Raw genomic sequence first — 26,559 nt, forward strand, 5'->3', positions numbered from 1 at the left:
GTGAGCAGATCCTCAACCTCTGTCTCCAAAGAGGCTACTGGCCTGTAGGAGAAGGAAGTGAGAACAGGGTTCCAGTGAGGCCTGGAGGAGTGAGGCTTCGGGACACTGCCATTACCTCGTGGGCTAGAAGGGATGGTGTTTGCTGGGGAGGCAGAGGAGACCCAATAATACCCCAGGCCTCAGGCGAGCAAGAGAATGCCTAGAAGGACAGCCTCAAGGACCCTTAGAATATGCTGGAACAGTGGCACAGCCTTCAGAACACCAGGATAACCTGAAAAACCCAATCAGGAAGTCTGGCCCACTCAATGGTGGGGCAGGCTGGACTTTGATGTGGTAAGCTGGAAGGGTTCAAGCAGCTTGCTGGCTACAGGGTCAGGGTCCAGGGCCCCCACCCAACCAGAATCAAGGGTAAATCTCCTCTCAGGGGTCTTCCAATTTCAGAGAACATGGGGTAAGTGGGGCCAGCAGGCCTTTGAGGAGGAGAAAGCAGAAATGTAGCATGATTGGGGCTGGAATTAGATCTCCAGAAAAATATTTTTCGAACTGTGGGTTTTGACCCATTAGAGGGTCATGAAATAATTCAGTGGGCTGACACCAAAATGTTTAGAATTTAACAGAAAGTATCAGAATGCACTGTATACAATAAGTGCTGTGTCACTAAATATATGGGTGGGTGTGTGTGTGTGTACATGTCTAAATCGTTGAGATGTAAAATGTATTTCTTACTGCGAGTTACAGTTTAAAAAAAAAGTTGGAAAGCTGCTACTCCTGAAAGGATTGGCGGACACCAGGAAGGGTCATCCCACCCAAAGAGCAAGATGCCGAGACCCAACCCAGGGGGCTGCTGGAGGTAATCAGGCCCTACTTGGTTTTAGGGGGAAAGCATTGCATTTGTGGTCAGGCAGAGATGGATTCAAATCCTGACTCTGCATCTTACTACTTGTATGACTCTGGGCAAGACACCTGAGGTCTCCGGCTTTGTCACTCGCAGATGCGAGTAATGCCAGTAGCTCCCTCACTGGTGGTGGCAAAGCGCCTGGCCGAGAGCTGGCACCCCGTAAGAGTTAGTGGTGTTCCTCTCCAGCTTGATGTTGGTTCTCATGGGCCCCTGGGAGCAGCAGCAGCCCCACGGGCCGTTTCTGCCCCTCCTCCTTCGTGCCCTGGCTGCCAAGCTGTGGGGCAGTTGGCTGCCAGGAATTCCCTATCCTCTGCCCCATCCATCCCAGCACCTTCCAGGGTGAGATGAGAAATAATGAGACAGCAGCCTATAGGAAGAAGATCCAGGAGAGGAAAAAGAAACAAGTTTTATTTAAGCCCCAAACACTTGGCTAGAAAAACTGCAAAGGAAAGAGAGCAGGGAAGTGGGGAGAAGAAAAAGCACATTAAAAAAGAGAGAGACAGAGAACACACAGCAACCCTTTTCCATTTAGAAATTGTCAAGTTACACTGACAGAGGTCACAGAATATCCACAGAAGCCATCACTGCTATACCAACACGGGCCCTACGGGGTGGATGTGGTGGGGTGTGGAGCCAGGGCTCGCCCCGGGGGGCCCACCTGGGACCCCTCTCAGAGCCTCGGCTTGAGGCTCCTGGGGAAACAGCATATTGTGGAAGGGGTGGGAGAGAAACCCCCCATGCGAGTAACACAGCACCGTGGGTGGGGGCCCGGGGGACCAGGTACAGGGGTCCCCCAGACGTCTTAGTTTTCTCTTGGTCAAGCACACACTGATGGACAGAGCATCGAGGCGCATGCAGCTGGGGGGGCAGTGACGTGCTGCAGGCTTTGAGAGGACCGTGGGGAGCGGGGCTTGGGAGGGCAGCCGGAGGAGGGGTGCAGGGACAATGGAACACACACACAGGCACTCCCACACGCCTGGGTCTACACACACGTGCACGCACACCCCCCCACACACAGGTCACATGTACCTCCACGTACACCCCTCTGCCCATACATACAAGTCTCTCGCAGCTATGCACGTCTGCACACACACATTACACGTGTTCTCACACGCAAAGCTCCTCCACACCAACATGCAGGTGGGCACGTGCTGATGCCCAAGCAGGTTACATGCACCTACGTGCACATGCCTCCCTGCACACACATGTGGAAGGTCACGCCTGTGCATGCACATGCTTCCCTCCACACGCAGGTAAGTGGACTTGTGCTGGTGCACACACACACACACACAAACACACAGAGGCGGCACACAACTCCCCGCAAACGCCTCTCAGCATGTAAATGTGCAGGAACCAAAGTGAAAGAAAGATGCAAATCCCACTGGGCTCCCCGTGAGCAGGTGGGGTGGGGCCGGGCTCCCTCCATCTGCCCCCTAGTGGACAGACATCTCCCTTCACCTCCTCCTCCCCCCACAAAGGGACATTCAACTCAGGACAGTGACGGTGGGGCACACGTTCAAGTCACAGGGCTGAGGGTGGGAGGTGGGGGCAGGCAAAAGTAGCAAGCAAAGAGTAATGGAGTGGAGGGAGGAGGGGGCACCACTCCCCCCTCCCCTCCCAAGTCAGGGGTGTCTCTGTACAGCCAAATCAACCAAACCGTTTCACTGGACCACAGAAGCCAGGTGGATGTGCCCATCCTCAGCCCCCCTCCCCTGCCAGAACAGCGGCCAGGGAGAGGGTGCCATGGTTTCTTTTTTTTTTTTTTTAAATATTTATATATATTTATATTACGTATATTATATATATATAATATGTAAATATATTTTTAAAACAATATAAAATGTTAAGACACTTCACTTAAATGTAAAGAGTTGCCTGCAATTAAAAGTAATTGCATCATTTATGAGGTCCTTTTTTTTTTTTTTTTTCTATTTTCCGGGTTTTTTTTTTTCAGGAGGGATTTTTTTTTTTCCTCTTCTTTTGTTATTTTTCAAAAAGGCTTGCTTGCCTTTGTACAAAAATGATCCAAAGCTAGAAAACAAGGATGAGCCAACAAAAACAAAACAAAGAAAAAGAAAGAAATGAAGAAACACAACCCAATTTCCCCTCCCTTCCCAACCCTCAACAGCCCCCCTGGCTCTCCCCAAGCGCTGACCTTCCCCCCAGGCCCCAGGTCTAGGAGGCTCCGTCCCTTCAACGGCTCCTTCTCTCTGTGCTTACTCAGGCAGACTAATCCCAGCACCACCCCCCCCCACCCCTGTGCCTACCCCACTTTGTGCTCCAAATAGGAATCCTGCTCCCTGGGGACCCCCCCTCCATCCTCCTCATTCCCCACCCACATAATCTCCCTGCTGGCCCTTCCCTGCCCCCTCTGGGAGGTTGGGGCTGAGAACCAAAATTGGTCTCTCCCTCCCCCTCTCAGGACCTGGCCAAATGCCTCTGCCCACAGCCTCTGCAAGGCAGGTGTCCGCAGGTCAGGGGCGCTGGCTGGTCAGGCCTTAGGGGCCCTCAAGGATCTCACCAGCAGTCACCGGCTCCCCATTTAAAAACCACGTCTCACCCCTTCCCTGAAAACCCTCAAATCTCAAAGAGGAGAGTTGAAGGTCAAGTCACCCCACCCGTGGGGTCAGAGCTGTCCTCGCTGCCCCCCATCAGCACCCTCTCTATTCCCCCCATTTCCCTCACAACCAGACCCTTCCCACCCTCAAGGCCTCAAAATCTAATTTGCTAGGCCCTTCATTCTTGCCCACCCCGCCCCCACTAAATAAGTTAATGTTATTTAAAGTGCTAAATTAGGAAACTAAAAGTACCAAATACCCCTCCTCAGGGCTGCCCCGTCCAAGGCAGCGTCCCCAGTGTCAGGCTGCCTGCTCAACCCACCGTCCACAACCAACAGTAGTCCAAAAGGGCCCCTTCCACCGCTCGGCACAGGCAGGCGGCTCCTCACCACAGGAAGGGCATCCCAGGAAGCCAACTCCTCTCCAAGGACACACAGATTCACCCACCCTGAGACCCCTCAAACTCTGGCCTCCCTCTCCAGCCCAGCCTTCTGGACTCCAGGCCCACCAGGGCGGTGGAAGGGAGCAGAGGAGCAGCGGAGTTCAGTCACATCCTGCAGATGGACGGGTGGGGCACCTCCAGGGCCAGAGGCTCCCTGCGTCCCATTTTCCAGCCTGAGATTGGGGTTGGTCCAACGTCCAGGTGGTCCTTCAGGAAGGATTCCGAGGAAGGGGAGAGGGGGTGTCTTGCCGCTCCAAGTCTCCATGGCTCAGAGTTTGTTTGGAGTGCTCTTGGGAATTTGGGGGAAGGTGGGGGGGAGGGTGGGATGCAGGAACTTCAGGGTGGACTCCAGAGGAAGAGTGGGGAAAGAGAAAAGGGACGGACGATGACAGGAAGTGGGCCATTTTGGAACAGGAAATCAAGGGAAGGTGGTGTGTTTTGGTTTTTAGTTTTATTATTTTGCTTTAAAAAAAAAAAGATAATTAAAAGTGAATCATTTAAAAAACCAAAAACACCAACAGGGGATAGGTATAGAGAGCTGAGGAGGGCCACGCCCATGGCAAACCCTTGGGAGGGTCTGGAGAATGGAGTGGGGGTGGGGTGGAGATGAAGGGAAGAGTAGGAAGAGAAATGGCAGGGGCAAGGGAGGGGGACGGGCTGGGGTGGAGGTGTGAGGGGGCTTCTAGAATGAGATGGAAGAATTTCTTGCCCCAAAGGAAGTCAATACAGGGATAGAGGTTCTGGAAGCCGAGGGCTTTTCTGAGACTGGGCTCGAGGTCTCATTCGACCCGCTCATCTCTTTAGATGGTTTAGTGGCCTGGAACGAAAACAGGGGTCAGGGGTCAGAGAGAGGAAGGCAGAGCCTTCATGCTGGCTCCCAGCTGAAGTTTTAAAAAATGAAAAACCTCCACAAATACAAGAGAAAATTCACAGCAAAAGGAAGAAATCAGAGGGGTATCTGGAGAGAGTGGTCTGTCCCCTGAGACAGGGGAGGAGGGGGCCACAGCACGGGGAGAAAGGGGGGCACAGGGGTGGACCAAAGGTCCTGGGAACCTGGGCGGGAGGGTAGGTCCACAGTTACTGAGAGGAAAGAGAGACGGCAGAAGAGAGGGGGCAGAGAAGCACAAGGGGCACTGCGCCCAGGACGGGCATACGGGGAGACGGGGAGTGGGGAGAGGGGCGACCAGGGAGGGGAGGAGGAAGAAGTGAAATGTTAGCTGCCACGGGGGTGCAGGGAGGCGAGAGGGGAGCGGCTCAGGCTGGGAGCAGGTGGGCTCTTAGTCCTAGCTGGCCAGCAGCCCAGCCAGCGCCCCTCCCGACCTCAGCAGGGGGCTGATTCCCAGCAAAAGGTCTTGTGGTGGCAACTGAGGCGTGAGCTTGCCCTCCCTGGGGAGCACTTCTCTTAAGAACCCCCCAACCCCCTACCCCCGGGAAGCTGGGGAAAAGGTACCACTGCATCCAGCCTCCGGCCCAAGGCAGGAAGGCCTACCGCATGCCCTACAAGTGTTCTTTCTGCCTTGAGCTGGGCCTGTGGGGAACAGGAGGTCACTCCCTCATGACACATCCCGCACTCCCTGGTCAGTTCTCATGGTTAGGAAGAGCCGTGCCCCCTCCCCACCTCCAGCAGACTCCCTGCCTCTGTACTGGTCCTGGAGGACTGTATGGTTCCAGAGCCATTGATGACGGGTCACAAATGCAGATTCCCCAGGCCCCGCTCTAGAATCCATCTCTGGCATGGGCTCAGGAATCCGCATGTTAGGCAGGTGCCCCGGGTGATCCGGCTGCACACTTACCTTTGAGATCCACCGGGTTAGGGCTACAAAGATGGGGTGCTCTCCCTGTCATTGTACCCACTGTCCCTCCCGGCCTTGCTTGGCTACTAGTGTGATAAGTGAACCATCTTGATAGAAAAAGACAGAAAGGAAGAGGGCTGGAGACAGTGCTGGGGCACATGGCTGGGTACCTCCTGCAGTTAGGTCTGGGCAGGTCACTCCATTGAACCGAGGGGACAGCTGGCAGGCTGACTGGCTGACAGTGAACCCGCCTTTGCTGTCAGTGAGCACCACTGTCCCTTTGCACGTGCATGGGGATTACCTGGGTGTGCTCACCACGCTGTCATCTGCAGTCCACATTTTCCCTTTCATGAGAATCAGGGCCAGGGCCCCATTTGGGTCTTCTAACCCCTCTCCTCCTTACCGCGGCTGCTCAGGCCTTACTCACAGAGGCGCCAGGGCTGCAGCCACAGGATCTCTGCACTCACTCAGTCCTTTGCTGAGCACCATGCACCAGGCATGGCCCCTGCTCGTGGGGTCCCGGGACCTGGGCCCAGAGACAGACTCATTCAAAGACAACCAAGAGCTCTCTCCCTCACTCCTTGGGGCTCCAGGCCCCTCCCCTCCCACCCTTTCCCATGTAGAGTTGTTTCTCCCAAAGCCAGGTGGGAGGGGAGCATGTCTGCTTTCTCCCGTCTCTTCACGTCTCATCGCCTCCCAAGCCAGCGCTGAGTCCCTCCCGGCTGTCCTCTTGTCCTCTTTGTTCTCAACCCATCTCTCTAGAAAAAAGCTTTTTCTGTTCCTTCCCTTTAGCATTTGTCGAGAGCCGCAGTCTATTCTGAGCTTTGGTCTTTGGAACCCCTGCCTTCAGGCTCGTGCTGCCACCTTACTCCTGTATTCACTCAGGCGACATGTCCTCACCCAGGCCATGTCCACCTTCTCCCACAGCCAGGGGAAGGCCGTTAAACGCCAGTACGCAGCAGAGTTCACCGGCTGACGTGGCCGCCCCCGCCCCCTTTTCCACGGAGACCTCTTACGGCTGCTCTGTGAGTCCTCTCAGGCCATCTTCCCTCCCAGGAGACTGGCTGCAACATTCAAAATCCACTTTTCTGAAGCCGAGGGAGCATGTCCAACTGTGCCCTGTCCTGTGCTGCTCTGAGTTCTCAGGTGACACAGCTGCTGTCTCTGAAAGTTCCTGTCACTTCCATTTCACCAGACAGTCCTCCCCTGTTGCTCCCAATTATGTCCAGAGAGGCAGAGCTTTGTCACCTTTGTGGCAAGGCAGAAACCTTCAGCTTTCAGCAGAGAAGACTGGAACGGTTAGCCAGGCCCAGAGGGCTGACCCCCGCCCCCCTCCTCTTCCTGTGGGTCCGAGTCTGGCACTCGCTCTGTGTCCCGAGCATGCTGACCTGTCCCTCCATGCTACGATGCGTAGATTTCCATAAAAGTGTAGATCGTCTTGAAGTGGCAGATCCTGCTGGTGCCTCCTCCAGGGCCATTCCCAGTGCCACCTCCCCCTGCCTGCACACCCTTCTTCCTTGCTATTTGCCCCAATCAGGCACCCGGCTGTCAGGAGAGGCGGCGCTTTCCCCAGTCCAAGGTGGGTGGGGCCTGATAAATCTACGGCAATTTGAGCAACGCCTTTCTCCTTGCCAGTGACTGATTTAGGAGCCAGCCCTGATGGCCTAGAGGTTAAAGTTTGGCGCTCACCGCTTCTGCAGCCTGGGTTCACTTCCCAGTCATGGAACCACACCACCTGTCTTGTCAGTTGCCATGCTGTGACAGGGGCTCACGTAAAAAAGAACTAGGCTGACTTACAACTAGGATATACAACCATGCACTGGGGCTTTGGGGAGGGAAAAAAAAAGGAAGATAGGAATGGGTAATGAGAAGAGAGGGGAGATCAGGTGGGGGCTTCTGGAAAGGTTCTCCTGCTCCTAAAAAGATCTGCATGCCTAGGAGCCCTGGAATGAAGGCAGCTGCTGCAGGGGTTGGGGCGGGGATGGGGGCAGGGCAGGATGATGGGCCAACAGGACCAAAATATGGAAGGAACCCAGGTCCTGATGTCCTTGAACTGCTGAATTCCCCAGCCCTGGATCCTCCCTGCTTCCAGACTTTTTGTTTTGTTAGATAATACCTTTCTTTACTGTTTAGGCCATTCTGAATTGGAGTTTCCGTTATTTGCAGCTAAAAGCATTCCAACTGACACACGCAAGGCCCACAGTTGCTCCCCTAACGCTCTTGTCAATAGTATTCCCGTCACAAGTGCCATCTCACTAAGGCGTGGAGACATCCATGAGGTTATGCTCCCTATAAAGCAGTAGAATCCAGCATTAAAACAGCAGAATCTGTGTCAGGCAGACGTGGGTTTAAGTCCCAGCTCTGCCACTTCCTAACTGCATGACCCTATGCGGGTATCTCTTAGGCCTTCACGTCCTCACCTGCAAAGCAGCGATATCAGATTCACAAGAGATGATACACGAGGCTCAGTGCCCACGCTCAGAACACATGCAATAAATGGTAGCTATTATTATTATATCATTATTGTAACATTTCAAGTCTGCTTTGTCTCTTTCCATCTGGATTGGGCCTGATCAGTGGCAAATTCATCCATTCATTCACCTACCCAACAATTATTTACTGAGTGCCTGTGTATGCCATGCACGGTTCTAGGTGCTGTGGGGATGGAGCGGTGACAAAATGGATTAAGCACATATATTCTAAGATATAAAGTTGTCATGAGGATTAAATAAGATACATAAACTTGGTACACAGAAGGTGTGCTGGCTATTTTCCACTTGCCTCTCCACCCCCCAGACCCAATTCTGCCCTGCTCTGCACCCTGGTTGGCTGACCCCTGCCACGCCTTTGCTGATTGGCTTCTGGCTGGGTTTGGCCAACGGGATTAGGGCAGAGTGAAAACAGAGAGGGGGAGTAAAGTTTCTTCCCTACTCCTTGCCCCCTCGGTGCCCTGTTGCACCATAACCTCCATAACTACAACTCCTGCCACTCAGCTCTCACTGGGCTCCCTAAACACTCTGATCCTTGCCCCTCTCCCCAGGGAGGTCACAGCTCCTGCTTTCTCTAGTCCCTCGGTGCCTCAACACCCCTTGTTTGTTCCCTCAACCCTCTGGGGTGACCCCTTCATTACAGTCTCTTCATTTGAGCCATCTGAGGAGACACGCCAGGTGTTCAACAGATTTCTTAGCCCTAGTCGGGGTGTCCATGGCTTCACGTCTGCACTAAGCCCTTGATCCTTGTATCCCTGGGAATCTCGCTCCCATCCCACGCCTGCGTCTTGAGCACAACATCCAAGGGCTTTTCCTCAATCATGTCCTTTGATTTCTCTGTAGTATCAGGCACTGTTACACCCCCATCTCGGCCCCCTCCCCCCCAATTTCTGTGTCTCTGGTCCCAGCACTTCTGTTCCTCTCCCCTCATCATTGTCAAAGGCAGCTTCGGGCTCCACGTGTTAGACCCATGTGATGAGCGGAGGCCTCTGCCTAGCCCTGTCCCTGACAAGTGTACACTGCAACCAAGGACAATGGTGACTCCTTCCCTTTGGAGAGCACTCTGTGGCTTTCAAAGCTCTTTCCCATATCTAGTGTTATGTGACCTCAAAACCCATTGTACAGATGAGGAAAGAGCCTGCAGAAGGCAGAGGACTTTGCCCAAGGTCACAGACTGAGTTGGTATGGAGAGGTGTCCCAGCCCAGAGGACAGACGGCCAGGTGACCCAGAGTGGCTGCAGCAAATCGAGGGTGTGGGGGGGAGGGTGCCGGGAGAACTGGGCGGAGGCAACTGAGGCTGCTCGTGAAGCGCCCTGGGCAGCATGTGAAGGATTTTCCATCTTCTTACCCGGCAGGGGCCGGTGGGCATGGGTTTTAAGCTAGGGGAGTGACAGAATCAAGTCTGCACGTTACAAACTTCCCTCCCCGCCCTGCAGGTCTGGGAAAACAGGTCAGAGGTGACAGAAGTCACAAGGAGACTTCAGAAGGGCAGGCATTTAGGTAGTGAGGCATAAGATGATTTTTTCCCTGCCTCTTTATAACTTTACTTTAAAAAATTTCCACAAGGAACATGTATTACTTTATTAGAAAGAAGACGGTTTTTCAAAGAAAGGCTACTAGAAAAATGAAAGCGAGAGAGAGAGAGTCAGACCAGTGGCGGCAGTGTGGGAGGACAGAACAGTTAGCATGTGTAGGAGGTGAGGGAGAGCAAGAGCTCACGGAGTCGCCCCAAGTGTGGGTGGATGCCTGGGGGTGGGTGACACCTCCTGAGGGGAGAGCAGCTGGGGCAGGCTTGAGCTCAGACAGAGACCTGGGCAGGGACAGATGGCGCCTGGTACCCCATGAGAGGAGCGTGCGCCGTGAGGAGCAGAGAGGCCAAGGAGGGACCTGGGCACAGCAAAATGAAGAGGCGGGCAGAGGAGGAACGCCCAGGAAGGAGTCAGGAGGGTCGGGGTGAGGGCCAACAAGGGAAGAGAGGATATCAAGGAATGGAGGGTGAAGGAATACAGCCCCCCGGTGTATGGGGGGTCAGAGTATAACCCGCAAATGCTGCAGAGAGGTGGGGAGAGCACGGTGGGGAGAGTCCATCGGGAGGACACTGGAGACCTAGCCAAGCCCAGCGGTGAGGCTGGAGGGGAGGCGGAGGCGGCTGAGGAATGAATGGAGGAGAGGGCCTGGAGGCGATGAGCTGACTGCTGACCAGAGGGGCGGGAGAGAGGGCAACATGCAGAGGAGCTGGGGTAGTTAGGAGTCAGGTGCGAGACGGTGGAGCATAATTACAGCTAGCGCGTGTATGGGGTAGGGGCTCAGACAGTCTGGATTTGAATCCCGCTCCACCACGTGCCAGCTGTGTGACCTGGGATAAAGCCTCAGTTTCCTCATCTGTCAAATGCGGATAAAGACCTTAGAGTGGTGCGGTGAGTGTGAAATGAGACGATGTGTGTGTCTGGCAGAAGTGAACACCCCATGAATGTCAGCTGCTGCTCTGGACATGAAGGAGGGACCAGCCTGGACAGGACGAGGGGAATTCATCCATGGTGGTCACAGGGAAGAGAGCTGGGGGTAGGATGTGCAGGGTGTGGATGGGGACCCACGAGGAAGCCAGTGGGCCAGTGAGAGCCAGTGAGGAGAGGCTGGTTGAGGGGCCAGCCAGAGGGTGGGCAGGGCTTGGATGCCCAGGGCTGTCACAAGGCCACGTGGTGGGAAGGGCTTTGGGGTTCCTGGGTCTCAGTCCTGGCTCTGATGCCACCTTGCTGTGTACCCTTGGGAATTCCCTTTCCTTCTCTCACCTGTCCCCTTGTCTGTAAAGGCAGTGGCTGGACTCACCTATCTCTAACCTCCTGCCTCTGAGTCTAGAACTTTCTTCAAGTCACAGCATCTGGATATTTCGCAGCCTCCACTCCCACCCCAGCACCCAGAATGGGCCTGGCATACAGGAGCTGCTCAGAAGTAGTAACAAACCAAACGAGTACACTAAAGGTCTCTCTTGACATCTAGGCCCAGGGACCATCCCACACCTTCTGACTGGGCCACACGGTTGGGCCACGGGGCAGAAACAGCCACGGGGGAGGTTGTCAACTCTATACACCGTCCCCATGCCCACTAACTACATCTGAGAGAGGGTGCAGCGCCCTGCCGCTCCTACCCTACCCCCACCTACCAGGGGGCCGAAGTCCTTCTTCCTCTTGCCCCCTCCCACCGAACGTCAGCAGGGAACACACTGAAACCAAAACCCAAGACTGAAAAGCAGATGCAAAATTGGTTCCTCCCTCAGCTAGGAGATGGCCAAAGAGCTAAGAGGGAGGCCGAGATGAGAGTGGGGTCCCGAAAGAGCAGGCGGGACCTAGGGGCAGAGAGTAGGAAGCGGAGGAGAGGAGCGGCAGGAAGACAAAGGGGGATGAAGCCCCTCCCACAACCCAGGGCCAGCCGGTGGCTGCAGAAGGGACCCGGGCACTGCGGCTGGTGGGGACATGAGTCTGCTTGCTCCCCTTCCTCCAGGAGCAGCTGGGGCGAGGGCTCTCTCTGCCCTGGGTGAGGGGCCTCCTGAGACGGAGCAGCCTGGCTGAGAACGTATGTTCCAAACCAGACCCAGAGCACTGGGATTGGGGAGAGGACGGAGAAAACGGTTCATAGGACTGACAGGGCAGTCCTGGAAGGGAGGATCTCTCTGGGCAGCTGGCGGGAAGGTGGTCACAGGAGTACTGGCAGGAGATACCCAGCACACAGCAGGAGCACACGGAAAGCGCAGGAGGGGACCCCCATGGTACCCATGCTTACCTGCTGCTGGGCCTGGATCCTCATGTACTCGGCCCTCTGCTTGCCATGCTTGCCTTTGTCAGGGCTGCCTGCCTGGCCCTGGGCTGCCTTCAGCCGAGAAGCCCCTGGAGTCACCACCTTCATGGGTGGCACACCACCACCACCACTCTGCGGGAAGAGGAACAGTGTCAGGGTTGGAGGTGGGATCATACAGGAATCCCAGGCACTGGGTGGGGCCTCTGGGGCTGGGACCTCCTCAGTGGGCTCTCCGAGACCTGGATACCCCTCCCCGGCTCCACATCCCTGTCCAGGACTCCCTGGACCTCCACTCTCTGAGGCTATGTTTAAGGTCCCCCTGCAGGAGAGGGGACAGGGGCCCCCAGCCAGGTTCCCAACAGCTCCTGATAACTCTTTGGTGATTTCCTTGAGTAGCCCAGGGACAGCTGGTGCCCTTCTGGGGGAGCCACTTCTAAAGTGAGGGTCCCTGGTACAACCCCTACTCGCGGCCAAGGGCACCATCCTGGGCCCAGGAGAGCATGCCTGAGATTTGGAGCGGGGGGAGTTCTTTATAATGGTAGACAGAGCAGGACTGGCAGTACCAGGCCCATGTCTTCCTCCAAACGGGAGGATGGGGGTGAAGTCTCCCTAGAGATGGACAAGCCCACCCACCTTGAACCACCCCAGGTACCAGGCAGGCCCAGAAGGGCTCTGGGATCCAGAGGCGCAGGCAGAGAAACAACAGAGACAGACAGAGTCAGACAGGAGAGGGGGAGGGGAGCACAGGGATGGAAAAGGGGAGAGAACTTTATTTGTTGGTTTACAGATACAGAGCAGAGGGGAGAGGCCCTGGTCCCCACCAGGGCTGGTTGGGCTGATCCCTAGGTAGGCCAGCTTCCTAGCCTCCCCCGGGCTCTGCCTGCAAACCCCGCCCGATGCCAGGCTCCCAGGAGGGTGGCAGGAACTGAGAGAAGGCCAGTGGGAGGAGGGGGCTGGTGTGGTGCTCCCCCATTCCCTCCAGCTCTGAAGACAGACAGACTGGAGCATGAAGGCAGGAGGGGAGGACAGCAGAGGAGGCAGCCACCTGGGGACTGCGGGGTGGGAGTGGGGGGCTGCCAGGGGGCCCCACGGCAGGAGCCGTGCCCAGCTGGCTCAGGGTGGCTTCCAGCTCCTGGAGTGTCTCCTCCAGGCTGTCCATCCGCTGGGTGGTGGCGCCCCTCACTGTGCAGCCTAGGCCAGCAGCATGCTGGCCCCCGCGCTCCCCACTGCAGGGTTGGGCATCGTGTCCAGAGTCCTTGGGGGTCTCCTCTGGGTGGGTCTCGGCAGTGAAGGGCTCCCGAGCCCCATCCGGGGCTGGTCCCCGAGGACAGGGGACCCCTACTCTTCCCTCCTCTTGGCTGCAGCCCCCTATCCCCAGTCTCTCCAGAGTTGCCGCTTCCTTCTCGGGCATCAAGCTGCTCCTGGGCTGGGAAGCCTCAGCCACTACCCGTGGTGGGGCCTGTAGGCCATCCCAGCCTCTCCCACTGCCAGCCAGGGTCCAAAGTCGTGGGGTGGGGGTCGTCCTGGAACCAGGTTCCTCAAGCCTGGCCTCCGGTGGGGAGGGAGGGTTGGGGGCACACTCTGTCAAGACGATCCGGGGGACACAGAAGGGCCTGGGGCCTGGGGCAGCCTGGGGGGAGAAGAAAGATGAGGGAGAATGTGATCCCTGCAAACCAAAACACCCCGAGCTGGGATAGGGGTTAGACATGGGTGAGCCCAGCCCCTTCCTTTCATAGATGGGGAAACTGAGGCAGGGGAGGGTCCTGACTGAGTTTATCCAGCAAGTCAGGGGCAAAGCTGGGACTAGAGCTCAGGCCTCTTTCCACCACAGCCTATGGTCTCCCACTTGCCGGCAGAGACGGCAGTTTCCCCAGAACCCCAGATACATGTGTACTTCTCACCCCCCTGTGAAACCCAGGAAGCAGGTCTCATGGGTGCTCCCATGAATGTGCCCATCTCCCATCTGTGCAATGGGGCAACGTGAGGTTGGTAGAGAATCAAGTGAGCTCACATGGGCGTGCGCTTAGAACACATGTGCCTGCACGTCGTAAGTGCTTGATAAATAGTAGCTCTTTGTTGAATTGGACTGAGTGACTGAGACCCGCAGCCCTGTGCGGGTGGAGACCAGGTGTTGGCCTCTGGCCTCTGAGGGTGGGGCTGTCATCCTCGTCTCAGGCCAGAGACTCCTGGGTCCCCACCTCCTACTTCAGAGCTTTCTCCAAGGGCTTCACAGCCACAGGGCAGGGGCTGGGCCAAGGGCCTCTGCTGCACGCAGGCTCCGCAAAGCTGGAACGTCTGCTTCTGTGGGAGCGCCCCCGAGCCCTGGCTTTGGCGGGGGCACGGAGAGAGGCCCCCAATCATCCCCCACCTTGCGTGAATTCTGGTCTAACTCTGAGCAGAGTCCCGTGCCGGCACCATCACCTTAGTCCTCATCTTTAATCCTCGCTATAACCCAAGAAATGGCTACTCCTCTCATTGTCCCCTTTACAGATGAGGAAATCAAGGGTGGGGCTCACATGATTCACCCAGCGTCACTTCCCCACAGCTAGCTAGTGGCAGAGCCAGGATTTGAACCCAGGCAGTCTGACTCCAAGTCCAGTGTTCTTTCCACTAAAAGGAGCCATGGGGAGATGCGTGGAGGGCAGCAGGGACCCCCAGTCCCCCTCCCAAGGCAACCCACCCAGCCCTGCCACCTGCTTACCTGGAAGTAGGAGGTGCAGACTGGGAAGGCAGAGAGGCAACCCATGCCCGCCTGGCTCCACTGCCCGATGGCACCTCAGGATGCAGAGGGTCAGCCAGCCCAAAAAGCCAGCAGAGGGGCTTTGCCCACTGCACCCCTTCAGGACTGGCTCCCAGGGCCAGAAAGGGGCAGGGGCTGGGTGCAGCAGGCCAAGGTGTTGAGGGCACAGCCAGCCCGGGGGGGCACCCCTTCCACACTGCTCATCCCCAGATGGCTCCTCGGACTGCTCTGTGCCCATCCTCTGCCCAGCAGAGAGCACTGTCCACCCATCTGGTGCCTGTCTGCTCCCCCTGCCCAGGGAGCCAAAGCACCACCAGGCCTCAAGCCAGGCCAGAAATCAGGTGATGGCCAGCATGGAGCCCACTGTGGGCCAAGGAGAACCAGACAAGGCAGGTGATATGTGTGTGCGTGGGAAGCTGTCCCCCTCAGAGCAAAGGCCCTCCTGCCCCAACCTGACTGGGCAGAGGTTCCCAGACCACCACCCTTCAGGTCCCCCTCCCCAAGTCCCCTGGGGGTGCAGACAGCATGTCCACCCCCAAATTCCCAAGAAAGAAGAAAGAGGAAATAAGTGCAGCAGGACAGCAGCAAGGACTGAAGTTAGAGAGAAGGAAGAACTTCCCAATGCTGAAAGACAGGACAGCAGCCAAGGAAGGGTGTGGGTTTCTTCCATTCCAAGCTCCCTGATCAGATGGGGCCATGGGCTGGAGGGAGGCTGTAAACGAAACTTCCTCCTGGGGTGTCCTGGGCCCCCAGTGCAAGGCATAGATTCTAGTGGAAGAAACGGAGCCCCCACCTGGCACAGGCAGCAGAGTAGGGGGATGGGGCAGGGACTAGGCAAGGGCTCAGGACAAAGTCAGATTTGAAGCTGGACCTAAAGTCATGTAGTGAGCAAGATCCAGACTCCAATCTTAGACCAAGACAAAACCCGGGCTTTGGGCCAGACCAAAACTCGGGCTGCAGATCGGAACAAAATACCCGGGCCACCACGGGCCAGACTCGGAATCAAACCTGTGAGACAATGCAGACCCAAGGGGCCACCAGATACCAGGCTGCTGGAGTCTCTGGGAGGGAAGGGAGGGGTGTGCGCCTGTCCTTGAAGCTGGGGAGGGGGTGAGCCAGAGCACAGGTGAGGCTGTGGCAGTGGCGGGACTCGGATGTGACGGGCGTTTAGCAGGTGAGCGTGAGAGGTGAGGAGAGGAAGCTGTGGAGGCACAGGCAGAGAGAGCGCTGTGAGAGGGGAGGGCAGCCCGTTACCTTCCATGGGGGGCCCGGGGCTGAGCCCCCGGGGGGCCCCAGGTCCTGGGGGGACAGCAAGGTGGGGATCGGCTGGCGGCGGGGCGTGGGGGGGAGGGAAGACACTGAGCTTCTCTCAAACACCTGGGGAGCAGAAGGTGGGGGCAGGTTTGGAGGAGGGGGCCCAGGGAGGATGGGGGTGCTAGCCGATGGCCCAGGCACCCATAGGGAGGGCACCATGGGGGAGGTGCCTGGGCTGGCACTGGGACCCCAGCCTCACTCCTTGGCCCCTCACCATGGCCACTGGCCACTCTGCCCTCCACTCTGTCTCCTCCTCCAGAGGCCCTGGTAGTCCAAGGTCTCCAGCCACTTGGGGAGGGGGCTGAGGACACTTGAGTACGGGTGACTTACAGCACTGGGAGGGGCTCAAGGCCCTTGGGTATAAGGGTGTTCAAGCACCCTGTTCTCAGAACATTTGGGGATCAGGGTCTCAGAGCACAGGGGGTCTCAGGGCAGTTGCGGGGGGCATTCTCAGAGACTACAATAAAAAAACTCAAACCTGCAAGGAGGGACTCTAGACCCCCTCCCCCATTTTACAGTGGAGAAGAAACTGAGGCAAGCAGGCTGGGGTCCCAAACAGGCCAGCCTCAGCAGGGAGCCCGAGAGTCCATCCACCTGTCCCAGTCCGGCCACCACGCCCTGGGGTCAGCTTGGTGGGGAAAGGGAGCCGGCCTGACTGATGACTCGAGGCCAGGCGTGCCCTGACCCACCTCCAGCTCAGCGATGATGCGGTCCTCATCGTCCTCGTCCTTGATGGCAGAGGCCATGATAGGTGGTGTGGAGGCCGGGCGGGCCACCTCAGACACGGTCCGGCGCAGCTTCACTTGGGGCTTCTGCACTTCCAGCTCCTCGGACTCGGCCTTCTGCAAGGTGCAGGCCCCCGTCAAGACCAGGCTCTGCCCCCTCCAGCACCAGCTCACCTCCTAGGCCCCATCAGTTCCAGACCATCTCCCACCTGCCCAGGCTCCTCATCTGCCACTTCCTCTGTCCCCTGCCAGGATGGCCCCCAATAGACAGGGGCCTGGGTTGGAAGCAGGACAAATGCAGAGATGCCAAGCCAGAAGTAGTCACCATTGGCCAGCTCCCTTCTTTCTTTCCACTTCCTCTGAGAGGGGGCCACCCCAGAGGGTCTCCAGAGGTCATCTCAGGCATCCCCCCTACTCAACCCATCTTGTCCCTGGCCCAAGATGGGGGTGGTACCTTGATGAAGGCCGAGTCCTTCTTGCTGGTGACCACGACCTCTCCCGTGCGCGTGGTGGTCAGGCCGTGGGAGGAGGGGAAGCTCCGGCGGGGAGGGGGAGGCGGGGGTGACTTGGAGGGCTTCTCCGTGCGGTATCGGGGCACTGTCAGCTCATCTGCGGGCAGCCAAGGGGCTGGGGTCAGGGACCTGTAACCCTGGAGTCTGTGTGCCACATCTCACTCCAAGGGGATCAACCTTGCTCCTTCCTCCAGGGAGGAGGGGAGAAGAGAGCTCAGGGGCAAGGACACAGGCCTCTCCTTCTTCTCTCTGACCTCCCCTGCAATTCAGCCCCAAGTCCTGTCACTCCTCCTCTTCCAGCTCTCCCACCCCTTGCTACTCAAAGTGTGTCCATGGACCAGCAGCATTGGCAGCACCTGGGAGCTTGTTAGAAGCGCGGAAGCTCAGGCCCACCCAGAGCTACTGAAGCAGAACCCACATGTTAGCAGATCCCCAGGTGATTTCACACCCACATTCAAGTTTGAGAAGTGCTGCTGCAATCCATCTCTTTCCTACCGCCCCTCAGCCCCTGCCCTGGCACAGATCTTCATCCCTTCTCTATCGAGAGAGAGCGGTTGCTAACTGCAAGAGCCTGACCCACCCATCAGGCTCTCCCTTCACCCAGTTCTTTTGAGAGTGCGGGCTATTTCCAGGGCAACCTGCAGAAAAGTCACTCAAACCTGACACTCCTCTGCCTTTGATCCCCCAGTGGCTCCCTATTACCCCAAACCATGTCCAAGCTCCTTGGCCCAGCATCCTCCGCGCCTGCCAATCTTTCAGCCTCAGCTCTGCTTGCTACTCCCCGGCCTGGACCCTCTCGCCAACAACAAACGCAAACCTCCAGGCATTGGCACATGCTGTTCCCTCTCCCTGGAATGCCTTCTCTCACTGGCCCACGGAAACACCTACTTGTTGTCAAGGATCCAGTGGAAAGTCCCCTCCAAAGGGAAGCCCTTCCTGCCCCCCCCAGGGCCTCCTCTAGGACTGCACAGTACAGGAGCTCACCTCCACCGCTGCATTTAGCACCTGCATCCTATTCCTGGTTTACCCACTAGGGACAGATGACTTAACAACATTGCACCTTAGTGTCCTCATCTGTAAAATCGGAACAACTCCTGTATCTGCCTCCTGGGGTTGTTGGGAAATTCTAAGGATTAACATATATAAAGTGTTTGGAGCAGTTCTTGCCACACAGTAAGTGATAAACACAAATGTTAGTATTATTCCCCCACTAAATTTTAAGCTCCTGGGAAGCAAGCAGTGTCATATCTCCTTATCCCCAGCACTGAGCATGCAGTAGGTGCTCAGCAAATATGTGTGGCAGGAATTAATAAATGAATGAATGATGACTGCCATTTCTGGTCTGGATTTCTGCCTCCCCTGCGAGCTCACAGGCTTGGGGAGCACAGGAGCCATGTCCATATGGATCAGCGCTGCATGTCCGTGTGGATGCAGACCCTGTCTGGACTTGCTCATCCTCCCTGCGTGGTCCTCTCAGAGGCAGTCAGGGCAGTGGGAAAAGCCCTGGGTAGAGTTCAGTTCTACCCCATCCTTCTGGGTCTCCCTCTAGTGGCTGAGGTTGGGCTGCTGATATTCTGACCCCTCCCTGCTCTGGCAGCCTGACCACAAAGATTCTCAACCCCAGCACCTCCCCCATCAACCTGAGAGCTCCTGAGGATGCACCTCCCCTCCTCCAGGCTCTTCACCAGCCCCCCACCTGCCCCCATACCTGAGCCCCTCCTCCCACTGGGTTCCATTCGGGGGGCTGCCTTCTGACCGTGGGGGACCTTGGGGGGCTTGTGGTCAGGGGTGGGGGCCGGGCCTGGGTGGGCCTTGCTCGCATAGTCCAGGTCAGGGATGGCCTTCAGCAGCTCTGCCTGTGTCTCTTCCAGCAGCCGGTTAATGTCCTTGGCACTGTACTGGGTCAGCGCTGCCCGCTTCTCCTCCCAGTCCCGCTCAGCAGCCTTGAGAGGAGGGGGCGACAGTCAGGACGGAAGTGGTGGCCCTGCTGCTGGACCTCTGTGGCCTCAGCCCCTCCCCCAGCCACACATGCAAGGAATGGAACAGGAAGCCTCACATTTGGTCCGGCCCCGGAGGACCCTCGGACCTCTCCTTGGGTATTACATGCTTTCTCCAGGAGTCTAGAATGCCACCTTCATCCTATACTACTCTCTTGATATACTTGGACCTGTTTGGGGACATTCTATTCTGTTTCACTGACCACAGAGTCTATTCTTATGCTAACACCACACTGCCTTAATTATTATAACTTTATAATATGCTTTTCTGTCTAGCAGGACTAATGTCACCCTCAATATGCTTCTCAGACTTCCTCCTCCCCCAGGAAAAAGTACCCACGTGTCGGCACTTCCCAACCTAGGATGGTGGTAAGAACGTGTGGGCCTAGCTTCTGCCCCCATCCCGGGCCCAGCACCTCAACAGACACAGCCTTGTCCACGCTTCTCTTGCCAGGAGTGTCCAGGCCTTTGGTGGGGTTGCCCCCCTTGGGGGTAGGAGCGGCTCCCTCTGCTGGCCCACTCAGCTCATGGAGGTTCAGCGGAGGGCTGGGTGGTGGCATTTCAAAGTCCAAGCTCTTGTTGAAGTCAGTCTCGGCCGTCACCTTCTTGGGGGACTGACTCAGGAGGTTGTTGGGGGGTGGCCACACACCCTCGTCCACTTGCCTGGGGTTGGGAGAGTTAGGAGCAGCTGTGAGGCCAGCCCTGTGGTGGCCCCATGGGAGGGAAACCTGGCCTGAGGGAGGCAGGGTGTGAGGAGGGCTCTGGGATGTTACAGGACAGATGGAAGGGCCTGGGGAGGAGTGACTGCATCCAGCATAAGGGGCAGCCAAGCATACAACACGCGAGGGGTCACAGGCCAGAGCTGAGGTACAGATCCAGTCGGCACATCAGTGACCTTTGGGGAGTCAGGATAAGGAGTCAGGCCCATCTATCCATCTGGGCCCTGTGTGTGACCCCACAGGAAATCGGAAGTCAGAGATAAGAGGTCAGGGAAAGGATGACCTTCGGATCTGGGCCAGCGTGTCTGTGACCCCACGGCAGCGCTTGAGCAGCCCGTCCAGGCGCTGTGGCTCCTCCTTCAGGAACTTCACGGCCTCCACCTCCACGCGCAGCACTACCCGCATCTTACTCTGCAGGCCTGGAAAATGAGCTGCGGGGACAGGAAGGAGTGAGCTAGGGAGGGAGCAGCAGGGAGGGCAGTGCCTGGGGGTGGGGGTGGGGGTGCAGCAGGGACTCGCGCCAGTCGCTGGCCCCAAGGCTCACCCTTGAGCTCAGTCAGTGTCTCCCCGAGCTGCTTCAGCACCAGTGCCTTCTCCTCCAGCTCAGGCCCAGGCACCAGCCGGTGGTTCTGAGACACGTCCCTCTGGATCTTCTCTACCGACTTCTCCAGGTCACTGCAGCCACAGAGAGACCCTCTCAGCCCCTGTGGCCCCAGCCCAGCCCCCTGAAATTGGGCAGCTAGGAAGAAATCAGGCCACCAGTCACATCAAAATTAAAAGCCATCCATCAGGCCACATGCCCAAGAGGAATCAGAAATGCCAAACCTCAGAGATGAGACCTCAGAAGAGCTGCCTAACAGGTGCCCTGGGTCCCCCCGTTGAAGTTCTGATCTTTAGCAACATCAGCCCAAATCTCCCTCTCTATAACTTGCATCCTCTGATTCTCATTCTGCCAAGGAAGCAGCAGAGAACTTGGCAGCCTTTCAGAGAACTGGCAGCGGCTGCACGTGCCCCTGAGGGGTCTCTTCTCTCACACGGTGGCGCTGCCACGTCCATCTATCCTTTCTCAAATGCTCCAGACACTCAGCCTCTTTCCTTGAGGACAGAACTGCTTTCGACTTCCAGCTGGTTTATGCCGAGCTTGTGTCATTTAAAACCCCACATCTCCGGCCCGGTGGCGCAAGCTGTTAAGTGCGCGCCCTCCGCTGCAGTGGCCCGGGGTTCGCCAGTTAGGATCCCGGGCGCGCACCGACGCACCGCTTGTCAAGCCATGCTGCAGCAGCATCCCATATAAAGTGGAGGAAGATGGGTATGGATGTTAGCCCAGGGCCAGTCTTCCTCAGCAGAAAAAAAAAAAAAAGGAAGAGGATTGGCAGATGTTAGCTCAGGGCTGATCTTCCTCACAAAAAAACAAACAAAAAAACCCCCACATCTTTCTAAAATGTAAATCAGAACAAGTCACCACCCTTTGTGTTGAACCCTAAATGGATCCCACCATTCTGAGCGTGAGGCTAAAATCCAAACTCTTCAATGTGGCCAAGAAGGGCAGGAGGGTAGTAGTTGAAAACTAGGCTCTGGAGTCAGACAGATCCAAATTCCAATCCCAGCTCTGCCCATCCCAGCGGAGATCTCGGACAAATTACCTCCTATTTCCAGGCCTCAACGTCATCGTCCAGAAAATGGGGTGGTAAGAGTTCCTCCCTCCTGAGGCCATTGTGAGGATGAAATAAGCCAGTGCAGATGAGGACGGGGTCAGTCCCTGGGGGCTGCTCTTATTTTCCCTCCAGCCACATCCCCTGTCCTCGTCTGGCTTGCTTCCGTTTAGAACTGTCCAGAACTTCTCTGAGGTCTTTGTACGTGCTGTCCTCTGGGCCTTTATAATGCCATTTCCTCTGCCTAGAACACTCCATTCACCTGTACACACACACGTGTGCACACACACATGCACACATGTGACTCGTCCTCAGGCCTCAGCGGGAACCTCTCCCCCACTCCCTACACCTAGGGTTGGGGGTCTGCTTCCTGCTCCCCAAGCCCCTGGAGCTCCCGGTTGCTGGGCTGGGTGGCTCCAGGCAGGCAGGAACCACGTCTTTCAGATTCATCTCTGATTCCCAGCACCTGGCGTGGTGCCTGGAGCAGAAGAGACGTCTGGTAAATATTGTGGACTGAGTGAACAAGTGAAAGAAATGAATGGCTGCCCAGGTAGGTCATCTCAATTCTGTACCAGAGTCACTGACATGCCTGACCCACATGCGGGACTCTACATACACGCCTGTCAGATCTCATCTGTGGGATTTCAGCTCAACAGTCCAGGCGGGAACAACTTTTAATCTCAGTTCTACTATCTAACAGATTCGCTCTCCCTCAAAGATTTGCTGATGAGCAAATCTTATCAGCATGCCTTACACATCTTCATCCAACTGGTGGGTGAAGACAGACGACGTTGGAGCCAAACACAACCTCCTGTGACTCAGCACCACCAGTTCAAGAGCTGTCTTGTACCAAGCACTCACTGTCTGCCAGGTGCCACATCCAGCCCTTCCTTTTCATTACCTTATTTAACCCTCACAACAAATCCCGTGAGTGGTAACCATTATTACTTCCAGTTTACACGTCAACAAACAGTAGCTCAGACACAAGACTACATTTCCCAGGCTTCTTTGCAGTTAGAAGTGGCCATTCGACTGAGGTCTAGCAGATGGAATATGAGTGCAAGCAGGACCTGCTGCTTCCAGGCCCGGCCCATAAAAATCTCCCATGGAAGCTCCTCCAGGCTCTTTTCCCCCTCCTGTTGGTTGAAAGGCAATGAAATGACCTGTGGGTGATCTGGGAAGGGACATATTAAAGATGGCAAAACCTCCATTAGCCTGGGTCCCTGAATGACTGCATGGAGGAAAGCCATTCCACTAATCCACCCAATACTGTTCCGTGAGAAAACAAGATACATCTATTACTTTTGAACCATTATACAATTTGTTATAGCAGTTACCCTAACTAATTAATTAGCTACTCTAACTAATACAACAGGCTTTGGCATTAAAAAAAAAAAAAAAAAAAAAAGAGGCTCAAGAAGATTAAGTAACTTGTCCAAGGTCGTTCAACTATTTTGTGGCAAAGCAGGATCCACTCATGTCTGACTTCAGCCATTGGCTCTGCTGTGTCTCTGGACTAACATCACCCCACACCCATCACTGTCCCACCCAGCCCTCACTCTGCCACGTGAGAAAGAACAAGTCTCCTCTGCTATGTGTGACACCTGACTGGTTCAAAGTGTACCTGTTTTGTAAAAAGGTCACTCCCAAACATCACTCTGAGGGGGAAAAGACCCTCATTTAAAGGAGGACTCAGGTAAGCATTCAGGAGGAGACAATGCTGCAACTCTCAGGCAGAAGGGATGAGGCCTCCCTGAGGTTCAGTCAGCACCTCGATTTTCTGATCACGCAATCTGCTAAAGTTTTAGAGCCCCTACTTGGGCAGGCTCTGCAAATGAGTCCCAGATCAGCCCAGGTCTAGACACTGGGATCACAAAGTGTCTTATTTAGTTTAGTCCTGGAGGGGTCGAGAGGGGAGGGTCAGGACAGAAGCAGCTATATAGTTTGTGGGGGCCCAATGCAAAATGAATGTTTTGTCCCTAATTTAAAAACTATTAAGAATTTCAAGAAAGCAAAGCAGAGCATAAATCAAGCACGGGGCCCTTCTGAGCTTATGGACTACGTGGGGCCCTGTGTGACTGAGCAGGTCACATGCCTACAAAGCTGGCCCTGGATTAGGCCAAGTTAGGCTCCAGAGACCAAAAGGTCTCAGTCAGCAGAGGCTGCCTCTAAGGGCAACATCTAGACAGAGCTCAAGTGCTTGGCTAGAAGGACAGGTGAGTGAGCCAAGCTGAATAAAGCACAGAATCAGTCTTAACTTCCAGCAAGATCCCAGGGCAAGAGGAAGAGGCAGAGCAAAGCAGAGCAAGAGGAAGCATACAGAGCAGGGGTAAGGACGGGCCTGCTGGTCGACCTAACACCCGGGGAGGTTATGGGAGCTGGGCAGGGAAGGCCCTTATGGCCAAGCCGGCGCCACTGCAGGGCTGGTGTGCAGCCCAGCCCAGATTCTACCCCAAAAAGGCAGGAGCCCCCTTCAAAGTGAATGGAGAATCCTGCCAGAAGCATTATATCAGCCCCCAAGCTCTCCCAAGTGAGCAGTCTGAGTGATGGGTTTGATAACAGGGCAGGGGGTAGCGACTATGTGTTCCTGGAGAACTGAGGCCCTCAGGAAGCTGAGGACCAGACACTCACATGACAGGAGCATAAATCCTGTCCTTTCATCTCTTCTGCCTCTGTGCTTTTATATTTCCTTTTATTTTCCCTTAATGTCTCAGTAAAGTTCCTTTTGAAAATTCCAATGCAGCTCCTCTGTGCTGAGTGAAAGGGGTAAGGAGAGGACAGGAAAGTCGGGTGAATGGAATTCCCTGGGTGAGGGGGATGGCAGCTGCCAGTCTACTTGGAGATCTGACTGGAGTTATCTCTAAGCTTTTACACCTGCAGTGACGGGGTGGCTGCTGCCGGCTCATTTCCAAGTAGAATGGCCCTTATTTCATCTCAGCCACAAGGGGTCATGTGAATCTTTGCCTTGTGCCTTGCTGAAATGCACACGTACCACTAGCTTGTGTGGGCCCAAGGCTGAGGAACAGGGACCCTTCTCCAGGAGCCCCTTGCCAGAGGTACAACCACATATGACTTGGTGAGGAAGCTAGGCTCCTTTGAGCAGCCTCTCCTGCTCCCTGAGTCACTGGCCGGTAGAACCCAAGCCCTCTCTGGAAAGAACTGCAAAAATCTTAATACTGAGCACAAATGAGAAAGCCAAAGTGCAGAGAAGGGCAGAAACTGCCCTGATCACACAGCCTCTCAGTGCTGGAGCTGGACCTCAGGTCCCCTTGTGCCCTGTGCCACCAAAAAAGAAGTGAGAGGAAGGAGCAGGGCCTCTGTCTCAGACCCCAGTGACTGACAAGGGAAGGCTGCAGTGGGGTGGGGGCGCTCACTCTGTGGAAGGGCAGCGAAAGGCAGCTTCTCCCTTCAATGGTGCCAGACAATCGAATCTTGGCCAGACAGCCACTTGCTAAATTTGGATCAGAGGACTGTCTTCTGTTAACCCTTCCATGTCTAAGCATTTAGGGGTGGGGTGTTCTTCCTCATTCCTTCTGGGAAAGCTAGAGCCCTGTTTCAGCTGCACTAGGATGGAAGGAGGATTTTCCTCGGCTATACCTGGTCTCAGAGATCAGGGAATTGGAGTGGCGGCAACTGTGGCTGGTCAGGACCAAGCTGGCAATACCTAAATGCTCTACCCGAGGGTCAGTTTGCACAGGTCACAGGCCAGAATGAAAGCAGGCAGAGGGCAAAGGGAAATCGGGCAGCTGGCCACACGAGAGCAAGGCTGCAGGCCATGGGGAAGCCAGACTGTGGACCATTAGAAAGCACGATCATAGCAAAAGCAGGCATCAAGCCAGAAAAAAGAACTTAGGAATTGTGCCAGATGGTCAAAGGTTTGCGGGTCACAGAGAAATCAGGCCACAGAGGAGAAGGAAATCAGGCTTCCGAACAGACCAGCGTCACCTGTGATTCAGAAGGAAGGGAGCTGCGCCTCCCAGGGAAACCAGGTCGCAGGCCCCCGGGGCCGCACCCCCACCCTCCCTCCGTAGTTGAGCCCAGCCTCACTTGAGCTGCTGGGTAATGAGCTCCTCGTCGTTGAGGTAGCGCAGCCGCTCCTCCTCCACCAGGGTGCGCTGCCGCTGCAGCGGGTCCTCCTGCCGCCGCGCCGCCTCCGACACGCGCATGCTCAGCTCCGCCTCCGTGCCCTTCAGCAGCGCACGCAACGACTCCAGGTTCTGGAGCTGCAGGACGCAGATGGACGGATGGACCGGGGTGGGAGGGAATGGGGGCGCGCAGCAGGGACAGGGCCGGGAGGAGGAGGGCAGAGGACAGTCCGATGCCGGGCGGGCTCCACCGAAGATGCGGCTGCTTGGCTGTGGCCGTGTGCAGCAGCGAAGGGGTGGGATGGCGGGGGGCGGAGGACAAGGTTACGTTCTGGGAAAATAGAGAGGCAGGAGAACGGGATGGGAATACTTGGGGGCAAGAGGTGGCCCTTTGTAGAGCCCTGCCGACCAGGCGGTTGCATGGCTGTGGCTTCGATGAAGGACCCAAGCACTGGGGTTTGAGAGGGTTTCCGTGGCTGGGACGGGAAGACTAACTTAACGCTCGAACCCAATTCTAGGGAACCCAATTCTAAGGCCGACTTGGGGCAATGGTGGGGAGGCGGGGCCGAGATCTTTTCCGTTGCCCAGATGGCAACTATCTGCCCCCTCTCCAGCCTGTCTCTGCTCATTATTCTCACCTCACGGGCCCTCGGGCCCTCTTGAGGAGCGGGCACAGCGATGCCAGGCTCCTGACTGGTGGGACCATCTGCCAGGAGGGGCAGGGCGGGGAAGACTCTGCGGGCTCAGGAAGGCGGGGGAGCTGAGGGGATCTGGGAAGGGCTTCCGCCCAAAGGCGGGGAAGGGAGAAGGAATGCGGGGCAGGAAGAACTGGGGCTGCCCTGA

At 56.3% G+C, this 26,559-nt stretch overlaps 1 protein-coding gene across 1 annotated transcript in view; it reads right to left on the minus strand.

Moving 5' to 3' along the window:
• Nucleotides 1-3,638: 3,638 nt before the first annotated feature.
• SRCIN1 (SRC kinase signaling inhibitor 1) overlaps nt 3,639-26,559 on the minus strand; it is a 42,815-nt gene continuing 19,894 nt past the window's right edge. Inside the window, exons 11-21 of the mRNA XM_087441057.1 lie at nt 25,679-25,854; nt 20,524-20,654; nt 20,263-20,410; nt 19,677-19,923; nt 18,972-19,206; nt 17,206-17,360; nt 16,716-16,868; nt 15,967-16,089; nt 13,018-13,602; nt 11,958-12,104; nt 3,639-4,715 (exon numbers count right to left, since the gene is read on the minus strand). Coding sequence (XP_087297183.1) covers nt 4,581-4,715; nt 11,958-12,104; nt 13,018-13,602; nt 15,967-16,089; nt 16,716-16,868; nt 17,206-17,360; nt 18,972-19,206; nt 19,677-19,923; nt 20,263-20,410; nt 20,524-20,654; nt 25,679-25,854 — 2,235 coding nt within the window. The 3' untranslated portion in view covers nt 3,639-4,580. The remainder of the gene's footprint in view (nt 4,716-11,957; nt 12,105-13,017; nt 13,603-15,966; nt 16,090-16,715; nt 16,869-17,205; nt 17,361-18,971; nt 19,207-19,676; nt 19,924-20,262; nt 20,411-20,523; nt 20,655-25,678; nt 25,855-26,559) is intronic.

The sequence above is a fragment of the Ceratotherium simum genome, chromosome 16, assembly GCF_057802395.1.
Source record: "Ceratotherium simum simum isolate JZ-2026a chromosome 16, ASM5780239v1, whole genome shotgun sequence".
Lineage (NCBI taxonomy): Eukaryota > Metazoa > Chordata > Mammalia > Perissodactyla > Rhinocerotidae > Ceratotherium > Ceratotherium simum.